Raw genomic sequence first — 12,567 nt, 5'->3', positions numbered from 1 at the left:
TGCAGGTATCTTTATTCATATATAATAATATTTATCTTAGATTTATGTTTACATGTGTAGACCCACACACAGTGCATGTTAGTACAGCCATCGTTACTTGTCACATCTGAGCTGCACTTTTACTTTCACCCAAACCTTGTATTCTATATTTGTTAACAAATAACAGTATTACAGTAAACATCTCTGCAACTAGATTTCATACACTATAGGATAACTGGTGCCTTTTACAGACATAGATTTCTGTTAAGCTCAAGGACACTGAAACATGCTTTTTTCCTGATCAACAACTCTGAAACATTAACTTCTCCTGCCTGGTAGACTGAGTTCTAGAAATAATTTATTCACTATTCTCATTGTTCCTGACCGCATCAAAAGTTCAGAAATCTATAACTTCATAATCTGACAGCTAACAGGTAATTTGCTTTAAAACAAACCCAACAACTTTTTTCTTAGTCTTGTAGCAATTCTGAGGTTCTGTCTACATGGTGGTCACCACAGTGGAATCTAAGAGCAGTATGGGTCTCCTAAATAGATGCGGTTCTACAGGATTCAATTGTACACAAAAAAGAATTAATATAAAAGAGAACTATTGAAAAGGTATATTAAGTATGAATCCAATAGTAGCTGCAAACTTCTCCCTCCAATTACAAACTTTTTTAAAAATAAAAAAGTATGTACTGAATTTCTAAAACCACAGCATCATTCCCTTAAACATCTGTATATTAGCTCATATGGGTCTATTGTCTTTTTGATGAGTGGGAGATTTATGCAGGTAACATACACAGAATGAAATGGAAACAACACTCGTGAAATGCCCAGAAAGGAAAATAGATTCTAGAATCTTAGTTCTTCAAAACAGAGATAGTGACTATTTTGCTACTATTCCTATGTGTCATCATAGGCACAGGGTAGCCTCTTTCTAAGAGACCTTACTTCTGATATGAGTTTCCTTAAACCAGCATTCTGTTTTTTAAGAACATGCTTCCTGTTAAGGGCTTGGACACAGTGGTGTAATGCGCTATGGGGGTGTGCTTTCTGAAGCACACTAGTTGCACGTTAATTGGTGTGTGTACCCTGCTGGTGTGTACCAAATATTCTCTAGTGTGCTTTAACACAGTGCTGTTTGAAAACAGTGCTACATTAAACTGAAGTGAAGATCTTACTCTCTGTGTTTAAATTAACTCTTTACCAAGTCGCTTTTAACATTCATTTATTTACATGACAAACATCCATTTGCATGACAAACTTCTGCTGTGAGATAGAAGAATAAGTGAATATTGTTTTCTGGTCTAATAGGTCCATATGTATCTTGTATCTCCCAAATACTTTTTGTTTAAATGAAAGAAAAACACTCCAAGTCTTCTTTAAAGCAATATTAAATATAACATGACCAGTACTATTTTTATGTAGCAAGAGGGAGTGAATCAATTTCCAATTGCTCTTACATGATAGATTGCCAAAAATGCCATCCAATTCCATTGAAGACATGCTCTCCACATTTTGAGACTCTGTGAGATTCACAGAATCCATGAATCTATAAAGAAAGAACAAAGATTTTAAAGATATGAATATATACATTTTCTGTGGTTTTCAATAGATCTAAAAGGTATCAAAGATGTGAACCTTTTATTCACAGAGTCCGGCTAGAATGTTTAGATATAATAGAAACTCTTGTATGGACATAAAACGAATCCAAGGGCATGTTTATTGAAGATGCAGTAGGGGAGACCCTCTGAATCAATATCCTATATAGCGCAAAGAGAGAACTGTGCTGCTGGAAGTGCAGACTTTCTGATGAAATATAAAATTGAGACCTTGAACCTTAGCTATTCTTTGCCTATGGGCCCTAATTCAATAAAGTATTTATTGATGTGCCTTGCCTTAAGCCTGGGTTTAAATCTCACTTACTTCAATTAGACCTAAGCACATGCTTTAAGTGAAGCAAATGCTTAATTACTTTGCTGAATTGGCACCTTCATCATTAAAAGACCGCATGCCACTTTTAAAAAGAGTATTATGTTTACAACACCTGCTAGCTTGGCTAAATCATAACTTGGACCATTATTATTTGTTAATCTAAACTCCTCTTATAGTTTCATTTGGAAAATTTAATCCTCACTTGCCTACCCTCTTTTGAAAACTGTTCTATGGTGTGGTAGTGCCAAACAGCAACCTCATTCCACTCCAGAAACGCTGGGTGCTTACATGTAAACAGTCCCTAAAGCACTTACAAATGTAAATAGCTTAATGTTTATTGGAACTAAAATTCTAAAATACTGCATTTAAAATGTCCAGACTAGTCTCAAAGATTATTTACAGAACTTACGCTTTTAGTTCTTTGACATCTGGATTATTTTCTGGCAAGACCCTAATTCCTCGACCATAACAGGTGCCACCATGAAGATGAAATTCTACATAGGAAACATCAGGCTGGTTCTCAGCACTGGCTTGTTTTGTATGCAGACTGTAAATTCTCAGAAAGCTTCCAACCTAAACAAACACATGATTTCATAATACAAAATGATTAGAATTATCATGCTTTTCTCCTAGAAAAAGCCTATGAATCCTCAGAATCAATCCCCTTGTCTACTTTTACTCCACTTTACTTTTACTCTCAGTGTTAAGCTGGTGTCCAACTGTCCCATCAGTTGAGGAAGACTGGATCTGGCTTCCTGCAAAGTCTATCAATTCTGCTCTCCAAGCAGCCAAAGTTGCTGCTACAAAGCAGACAAGGCCAAGGACTTCCTCCCTGGAAGGACAGAATACATTTTTATAATTGCAATAAGACTCTCCAGAGACAGATCTGTGTTGTAATTTTCATGTACACATGGTTCATTTGATAGCACTCAGTATTTGGCTCAGGGCCGCCCAGAGGATTCAGGGGGGCTGGGGTCTTCGGTGGCAGAGGGCCCCCGCCGCCGAAGACCAGCACTTCAGGCGGCAGGTCCCGGGGCGGAAGGACCCCCCGCCGCCGAACTGCCGCCGAAGACCCGGAGCGGAAGAAGCTCCGGGGGCCTGGGCCCCGCGAGAGTTTTCCGGGGCCCCCGGAGCGAGTGAAGGACCCCGCTCCAGGGGCCCCGAAAAACTCTCGTGGGGGCCCCTGCAGGGCCCGGGGCAAATTGCCGCACTTGCCCCCCCCTCTGGGCGGCCCTGATTTGGGTTCATGTCCACCACAGCACTAGGAGTAAATTAATGCAATAAATTTTACACCTCACCATATTTTATTGTTCAATGAACAAATAATCTACTTTGGAGCATCAAAGAACCAACACTTTTCACAGCTCCCTACCTTTGACACTACTTCTAACGCTGCCAGACTTCCTCTCCAAGGTCAACAATAGGTACAGTATTCCCCGCCTTGCTTAGAATCAGTTTTGTTATCTCACAACACAGTCTTGCCAAATTACAAAATAATTTTAAATCTATTTACAAAGATAACTTCAAAGACAAAGGAGGTCCCAGAAGATTACTGGTGTTTCACATATTTTCAGAATGATTATTTTTTATTATAACAAAAATAAATGGCAGTTTTTTCATAAGGTAGGCAAATTGGGGGGAGTTAACTATGTTGCTCATTTTCCTTTGACTTATTTTAATGATGTAGGAATATAATTTACTGTTTTCCATATCCTCGTTGAAAAATATCAGCCAGGATTCAGTTGATAGGCTGACAGTTACGCAGCCTTCTTTCAAGTTGCAAATATTTAATAATCTGGATTTATATTTGCTCTAAATACCTTTGAAACATGACTCATATATGTAAATTAAAGAAGAAACTAAATTCACACTGGATTAACCTCAATATTGCAGGGGTCACAATTAAAAAGTTCTGTTTTGACTGCCTGGTTTAAACACAGAATCGCCCACACTGGCAGAAATTTCTTAACTGCACTCATAGCACTTATCGGGCCAGATTCTCAGCAGGTGTAGACTGGAAAAACTCCATTGAAGCCAATGGATTTATGCAGATTAGTATTAACTAATGGTGTGGCCCATTATTTTTATAGCCACACCTGTTTTGCATTACAGTTTACAGTGGGTGCAGTCACAGTTCAGGAGACATTCTTTGTTACTTACACACCTAGAGAATTATTATTTTTTTTAAATAAAAATGTATGATTAAGTGTTTTGCATTTGTTCACTTACATGATAAATATTTAAAGTTTGAGGGAGCAAGAGGGAAGGGACTGGAGATAATGGCCTGCACCTTTAAAAATCAATGGGAGACTTGCAATTGTCTAAGCACAGAACCAGTCCCAAGACAGAGAGGGACTAACCGAAACTACGAGTCTTGAAGACAGATTTAAGAGTCTACAAGGTGCAAAGTGTCTGGGAGTGCATTCCTGGAATATGGAGAATGGTGACAGAAGGCAAAAAGTTGCTTCTGAGAGGAGGATATCAACAAAGCATCGAAATGTGATGAGTTGGCAGAACATAGGTTGTAGGTGGAGAAAAGGAACTGTAGTCAGGAGCCACACTGTACAGAACTTAGAAGAGGAAGTTAAAGAGTTTGAGCTTGATGCAGATGAAGACCAGAAGTCAGTGTAAGTTTTCAAGAGAGCAATATATATGCACACAGTTAAGTGGAACAGTGAATAAAGAAGATGATTTTTCCAGTAGCATGATGGGTAGACTGACTGGCGCACTGTGAAGGCTGAAAGAAAAGCTATTCAAATCTTTAAAATTAAAAAAAAAAAAAATAGTACTTATTTTATTTCCAAACCACCACCCACTAGTCAGGATACTGATGATTGAGAAACACCATACAATTACTGTAATAAAAATCACACTCTTCAAATTAAATTGGGACAACCAAAGCAGACTTAGATATAAGAACAGCCATACTGGGTCAGAGGTCCATCTAGACCAGTATTCCGTCTTCTGACTGGTCAATTCCAGGTGCTTCAGAGGGAATAAACAGATCAGAGCAATCATCAAATGATCCATTCCATGTTACCCAATCCCAGCTTCTGCCAAACAGAGGCTAGGGATATTTCAGAGCATGGACCTGCATCCCTGACCATCCTATTGAGGGACTATCCACCATGAACTTATCTAGTTTTTTTTTTAACCCTGCTATAGTCTTGGCCTTCGCAACATCCTCTGGCAAAGAGTTCCACAGGTTGACTGTGCGTTGTGTGAAGAAATACTATCTTTTGTTTGTTTTAAACCTGCTGCCCATTACTTTCATTTGGTGACCCCTAGTTCTTGTGTTATGAGAAGTAAATAACACTTCCTTATTTACTTTCCCCACACCAGTCATGATTTTATCGACCTCAATCATATCTCCTCCTTAGTTGTCTCTTTTCCAAGCTGAAAAGTCTATCCTCAATGGAAGCTGTTCCATACCTCTAAACATTTTTGTTGCCCTTTTCTGAACCTTTCCCAATTCCAATATATCTTTTTTGAGATGGAGCAACCACATCTGCATGCAGTATTCAAGATGTGGGCATACCATGGATTTATATAGAGGCAATATGATATTTTCTGTCTTATTATCTATCCCTTTCTTAATGATTCCCAACATTCTGTTAGCTTTTTTTGACTGCCGCTGTACATTGAGTGGATGTTTTCAGAGAACTATCCACAATAACTCCAAGATCTCTTTCTTGAGTGGTAACAGCTAATTTAAACCCTATCATTTTATATATATATATAGTTGGGATTATGTTTTCCTATTTGCATTATTTTGCATTTTTCAACATTGAATTTCATCTGCCATTTTGCTGCCCACTCACCCAGTTTTGTGAGATTCCTTTGTCTCTTTGGAGCTTTTGATTATTATATCCTAATGGCCTGAAATGCACTGATTACATTCAATTAGTTCTCTGACTAGAGATTCTACAGTCTTCTGAGTTTTCTGTGAGGCTAACCACTTGTTTTTCCATCTTGGTCACTTGAGATTTGAACATTAGCTGTCATTACTGACTGGTATTATCAACAACTTACTAAGCAAATGGAAAAGTGCCAACTATCTTTAAATTCTGCGATCATTCCTTTTACTAAGAAATCAAGTTTGGACAATGAAGAACTTGCCTAATTACTGTTTACTCTCAAACCTCTCGTTTTAGGGATGGTGTTTGGTACATCAGTGCTTATTCAATTCCAAGTGCACTTGGACACCAATGACATAACAAGTAGATTCCAATCTCCCTGTTGGCTTTCCTTAGAGTTGATACTGTTCTAATCAGAGTCTTAAATTATCTGCTGGATTTAAAATAAACAGCTGACTGTTGTGTTTATGTTGGATCTCTCAGTAGTCTTTTTATAGGTCAGACCAGTCACTAAATTACAGTGCTACCCTTCATTCCTGGAATGTGTCTTGAAGTAAATCAGTGATAATGGGCAAATGTGTTTCATCAATGAATTGGAAGTGTGGTGTCTTTCAAGGTTCTATACTATCCGTTTGGCTTAGACTTTCTACCACTGTGTCGGAAGTCAGCAACAGACTGCACTTTTGCTAGGGAGGTGCTATGGAGTGGAAACTGCTCCCTTCCTGAAAGCTGTCTCTTCCTCCTTTGAAAAAGTATAAACATCCCTTACACCTTAAAGCTTTGGATTCAGAGATGTTTACATTACATTTGTCACCACCTCTTCCAAGCCTCTTCCTCTCTTTTTTAAAGTTGGATTTCTCCATCTGATTTCATGTCTTTGTATTTTAGGAGAGTATTTTATTAGTTTCATCAGAATGTTAACAGTGGTAAGCGTTTTTTTTCTTCTCTCTCTTTTTTAAACTGAAATGAGAACTGAGAAGTTTTTTACTGCCTTTTTGAACCATCCCGAGGTAAAGACAGCACAAGGTAAAAGGCAGATGTTTGCAGAAATTAATACTACAGAGTTTGGGGGGAATTTGGAGGGAAGTAACCGGTTGGGAGTTGTGGAAAAGTTAAAAGGTAATGGTTGTGAAGATGTTAAAGAGTAACAGTTGTGGTGTTATAAGAAGGAAGTTTTTGGTTTGATGATAAAACCCAGTTATGTAAATGTAATTATTTGTGCAACTTGGTACAGTCACATTGAGTGGAACCCTGGTAGTTAAACAGATTATACAAGGGGGACAGGTGGCTACTACCACCACTATGTGTTTGTTCCCAGGAGCCTTTATAGCTATTCTGAGGGAAAATGGGCCCTTTTCCCACAGAAATGGTCTGTAAAGGACTGCTGCAGGCACCACATACTCTGATCTATATTATTTGACTATTGGACGAGTTAATCAAACTCACTAAAGGAACGTAAGGAGTTTCTATTGGAACTTAACTTGACTGTCTCTGATTGTACAAGATGGGAGTGTAATCGGGGTAAAGTTGTGTAAAAAATAATAATAGCAGTGCAAGGAATGTTAAGATCAATGGTTGTGGTTGTGAAACCCTCATTTCTGTATTATTTTATCTTCATGGCCCCCACTTTTCTATTGTTAATCTCTCTGGTTCTCTAATTGTTTCTGTCTGCTGTATAATTAATTTTGCTAAGTGTAAGTTAATTAGGGTAGTGGGATATAATTGGTTAGAGAATTATGTTACAATATGTTTGGATTGGTTGGTTAAATTTTCAATAAAATGATTGATTAAGGTATAGCTGAGAATATTACTATACAAACAGGTCAAACAGGAAGTGGCGGGAAGGGAAATTGGAATCATGCTTGCTAAGGGGGGGAATAGGAACAGGGAATAGGGAACAGGGACACAGGCAAGGCTCTGCGGTATCAGAGCTGGGAAGGGGGACATGGGGTAAACGCTCTGTGGCATCAGAGCTGGGAAGGGGGACATGGGGTAAATGCTCTGCGGCTTCAGTGCTGGGAACGGAACACTGGGGAACAGACTATCGGTTTATAGAGATAAGTCCGACTAGTGTGAAGGGTTTCGGAATATGCTTGCTTGCAAACTAACCCCAATAAACATCGCATTGCCTGCACTTAGGACTTCTGTTCTTTTGATGCTTGCTGTCTGCATGACAAGAACCAGGGAGGTGGGAGGGTGAAGGAAAAGCCCTCTAACAGTGTTTAGAAAGATAAATGTTTGTATTTGTTTTTCCCCAGCTTTCCAAGTACTGGTATAGTGAGATGACTGCACGAGCCTCCAATTTATCCATATGGAGCAGCCCGGTAGAAACAAAACACATGAATCCAGCCAGAGACAAGTGGGAAAATGTCACTGACTTAAGCAAATTGGCAACCTGGAGATTTTGCTGTTTCAGTTCCATTTTCCCCAGACTCAGTTTAAGCATAAATCTTTTTACAGGTTAATTCTTAGCAAAGTAGGAATAAGTGTGAAATGAACAGCCTGAACTTCAATAAGAAATCATCTCATGGATAAGGTTAATCCCCTAAAAATATGGGGATAATTTCCATCTGATACATTTAGAGTCATTTGGGCTTGGTCACCCAATAATCTAATTTGTATTTTTTTAATCGCTATCCTGGATTTAATACAAATGTGATATATCCTGGTGTGTGTGTGTATACACTTGTATATATACACACACATATATATATAAAAGCAATGAACAATATATTTTTACTTTTTTTTGCCTACTGAGTAGGTGCAGAGGAAAGTCTGAGATATGTGATGACTGAGTGATTAATCTTGTTGAGTTAGGGATAAGTATGTACTAGGCAGCAGAGGTAGAGCTTTGGCTGGTGCCAATTGCTCTTTTCTTGGGCTCAGCCTAAACACCAGGCCACTAGACTACTGGGATGAGAAGAAAAAAGAAAACACAATTTAGTACACAGAATCTGATTCTTCCAAAGAAAACAGAACTCTACTTGAGGGAGAGGAAAGGCCAGGTTCCCTTCCTCTTAACTTCTTTCATTTTCCTTCTTGCCCTGAGCCCCAATATGCCAAAGCATTTAAGCATGAGAGTGGGTCCATTGCAACCAATGGAACTATTCACATGCATAATTTTGTTCACATCCTAGGAGCTTTGCTGTTGTGGGAACTTCCCTGTTTCCACCTAAAAAAGTTAATAAAATACAGTTTAATACATACTTATTAATTACCTTCCCTAATATTACTTTCTCCCACCACACAAACAATTGCTTTAAATTGCTGGTACAATGGTATCAAGAATAAACGGAAGCTGGTGCATACAATTATGAACGTGAAAGGAGCTGGTTCATGAGATAATCTCCCTATTAAGATGTAGTCCGTGCTGTGAAAGCATTTGTAAGCCCCATGACCTACAAAATCATCAACCCCACCATTAACTCAAACTAAAAACAGGATAAGAATAATCCAAGAGTAATTAGGATTAATCCTGCAGTGAGACCATAGGAAGCCAGAAAGAAGCCAATTAGAAACAGCTGAAAAACTGTCAAATTAGGAAAGGTAGAAGGTCAAAGAAAAATATGAGTAATTTTGAAAGAATACATCTTACTTGTATGGAATTCTTTGCATCAGACTTAGAGTGAAGTATGAGAAATCTCAAAAGTTGATACACACAAAACATAAGGATGCTGTTGCATAGCCTTGTAGTGCTATATAGATAGCAACTTAAAAAACAAAACAAACCCCTAAACTCAAGGGAAAAAATGACTACTTACCTTACTACAGTACTATAATTGTTGTTCTTCAAAATGTGGGTGCACGCGTATATTCCACTCAGATGTGCGTATGCCCTGTGCACCAAAGCCAGAGAAGGTAGCCTAGCAGTACTCAGAGGGGTGGCAGTCATACCCTCTGGCCCCTTATCTCCTCCCCAAGGAATTTAAGGTGCTGACCCCCCTCAGTTCCTTCGCACTGAAAGTCAAGAATTGAGACTCTGTTTCAGAGGGGACAAAAGGTGGAGTATGGAATACATATCTGTACCCAAATTTCAAAGAACAGGTACAGTACAGGTAAGTACCAGTCTTTTCTTTGAGTGGTTGCAGACCTGCATTCCACTCAGGTGAGTCACAAGCAGTATCAGAAGGAGGTGAGGCTCTGAGTCTACTTAAAGAGCATCTGAAAGACTGCCTTTCCAAAATTCACATCTGATCTGGATGCAGTTGTAATAGCATAATGCTTGGTAAAAGTATGTATGGAAGACCAAGTAGCAGCCCTGCAAATGTCCAATATGAAAACATCACTGAGAAAAGTGATCTATGGGACATTATCGAATGGCCCTTGCCTCTGTGGAAATTAAGTCTGAGCTATCCCACAAGCCACAGTAATACAGGATGTTATCCATCTGAAAATTGTCTGTGTGGAGACTGTTTGACCTGTCTGTAATCCGCAAATGAAACAGAAAGATGAAGAAGTGATGAAAAAATTGGCTTAGTTCTTTCCAAGTAAAATTCTAAGCATCATTTCACATCCAAGGAATGAAGATGCTGTTCATCAACATTTGAATGAGGTTTGGGAAAAAAATACAGGTAAGCAAATTGTCTGGTTAAGATGAAATTGTGACAAAAACTTTAGATGAGGTCTCAAGGCCACTTTGTCCTTGAAAAACTGGGTATACAGAAGGTCCACCGTTAGGACCTGAAGCTCACTAACTCTTCTCATGGAAGTTTTGGCCACAAGACATACTGCCTTTTGGCATAGGAGAGATAGAAAACAAGTTGCCAAGAGGTTCAAACGGAGGACCCATGAGAGCAGCCAACACAACGTTAAGGTTCCACTGAGAAATCACTTTGATGAGTGATCCCTTTCAGAAATCCAACTACCATGGAGTTTGAGTAAACTGATTTACTTGAACTGGAGGATGAAATGCCAAAATCACCACTAAGTGGACTTTCAATGAACTGATTGACAGGCCAGAGGACTGAAGGGATAATAGGTACTCCAAAATGTCCTGAATGCAGGCCTGTTCAGTTGAACTCCCCAGGCCAGGAACCAAGTTGAAAAACAATTTCACTTAACCAAATACGTAACCCTAGTAGAGGGCTTTCTACTATTAAGGAGAAACTGTCAAATGCAGAACAGCATCCTTTCTCCTTATCTAGCCATGCAATATTCATGCAGTGAGGTACAGACTGCTCAGTGCTGGATGCAAAATCTGAGTCAGTAGAGCAGTACAACAAGGAAGAGGAATGGAGTGGATGAACAGAGAGATTGAGGAAGTCAGAAAACCAGCACTGTCTCAGCCAAGCTACTGCAATGAGAATCAGTCTGGCATGATCCATCTTCAGCTTGAGGATGACCTGAGGAGTGATTGGGATCAGGGAGGAAAGCATACATCAGGACCGATCCACAATTCAGATGAAATGTGTCAGTCAGGAAACCTGGACTGAAACCTGCACGAGAGCAAAAAAGTCACAGCACTTCTTATTGTCCTCCATTGCAAGCAGGTCTATAGTAGGAATGCCCCATTGGCTGAAGATGGACTTCAGCACACTGGTCTTTAGAGACCACTCATTATTCAGGGAGAAGTTCCTGATTAGACGATTGGCCAAGTAATTCTGGGCCCCTGGTAAATAAATGGCTATGGGAGTGATGTTCTCTTCAATGCAGAATTGCCACAATTTCATCACCATCTGACAAAGCTGACTGGAGTGAGCTCCCCCTTGCTTGTTCACATAATACATCACAGTTGTCAGTGTTGTCAGTGAGTATGTGAATTTCCGCACCCTTGATTGGTGCTCAAAATACCTTGCGTGCATTGTAAATGGCCTGAAGCTGATATGAAAAGATGCTTCCTGCTCCAGCCACAAACCTTGTACCTTCAATTCCCCCAGATGTACTCCCCAATTTATTGTGTAAGCATCAGTATTTATGGTCTTGTTTGGGGAGAGGAGGTGGGGAGATGAGCAAAGGAAACACACTGGCATACATTACTCTGAACTGTCCACCACTGGAGAGAATGAAGAACTGCCAGAGGCACTTGGACAAGCCCATTCAATGCCTGACAATTTGGGTGATAGTCCAACTTCAACAACTCTTGGAAGGGAACAAAGGAGCAATCTTGCATGCTGGACTATGTAAGTGCATGTGGTCATAAGACTTGTTCCCCTCACTGACCAATCATCCAGGTATGGGAAAACATGAATTCCTCCTTTTCTGATTTTTAGCCTGGAGTTTTAGTCTGAATCATACATAAATGAAAGACCCTTGCACATAAGGGATTTTTTTGGGAGTTGAATCTTTATAAAATATACAAGAGAAGCCATCTTACAAAATTTGCCTGATAGCAAAAATTTCTGAGCTGGATAAATTTTTAATAGTTAAGTGCTGTATTTCTCCTCACATCAAATGATCCTAAGGAATAAATCTAACTGTACGATTAGCTCTGAGCAGCTTTTTTTAAAGACTAAAGGTGAGATTCTACCAAGATTTGAGGCAGTTAAACATGAATTTTGGATCTGATCTTTTTTTTAAAAAAAACTTATTATAACTACAATTAGAGAGACAAATGAGTAATTTATAAAGCTATTTTTGCTCCAACTGGCTCTATGGAGCACAAAATAGTGTATCAAGGAACTGGATATTTACCATCATTATTCTTTCCACCCAAGCAAAAGAGAAGTGAAACTGCTGGATTAAAAGTCAGACAGGAGTTTGCAAGCTAGCAATACTCAATGTCATCATAATACATCAAGGATGGATATTGTGTTGTACTTCAAACAAAGTCAATCGAACTACATATTGTACTATA

At 39.1% G+C, this 12,567-nt stretch overlaps 1 protein-coding gene across 1 annotated transcript in view; it reads right to left on the bottom strand.

Moving 5' to 3' along the window:
- The window catches only part of POT1 (protection of telomeres 1), a 149,973-nt gene that overhangs the window by 27,211 nt on the left and 110,195 nt on the right, over positions 1-12,567 (bottom strand). Inside the window, exons 11-13 of the mRNA XM_026648918.2 lie at positions 2,327-2,490; positions 1,446-1,534; positions 1,219-1,325 (exon numbers count right to left, since the gene is read on the bottom strand). Coding sequence (XP_026504703.1) covers positions 1,219-1,325; positions 1,446-1,534; positions 2,327-2,490 — 360 coding nt within the window. The remainder of the gene's footprint in view (positions 1-1,218; positions 1,326-1,445; positions 1,535-2,326; positions 2,491-12,567) is intronic.

The sequence above is a fragment of the Terrapene carolina genome, unplaced genomic scaffold, assembly GCF_002925995.2.
Source record: "Terrapene carolina triunguis isolate 2854851 unplaced genomic scaffold, T_m_triunguis-2.0 Scaffold68, whole genome shotgun sequence".
NCBI classification, from domain to species: Eukaryota; Metazoa; Chordata; order Testudines; family Emydidae; genus Terrapene; species Terrapene triunguis.
Note: the sequence above shows the minus strand (reverse complement) of the source record. Positions and strands in the feature narration are given on the sequence as shown.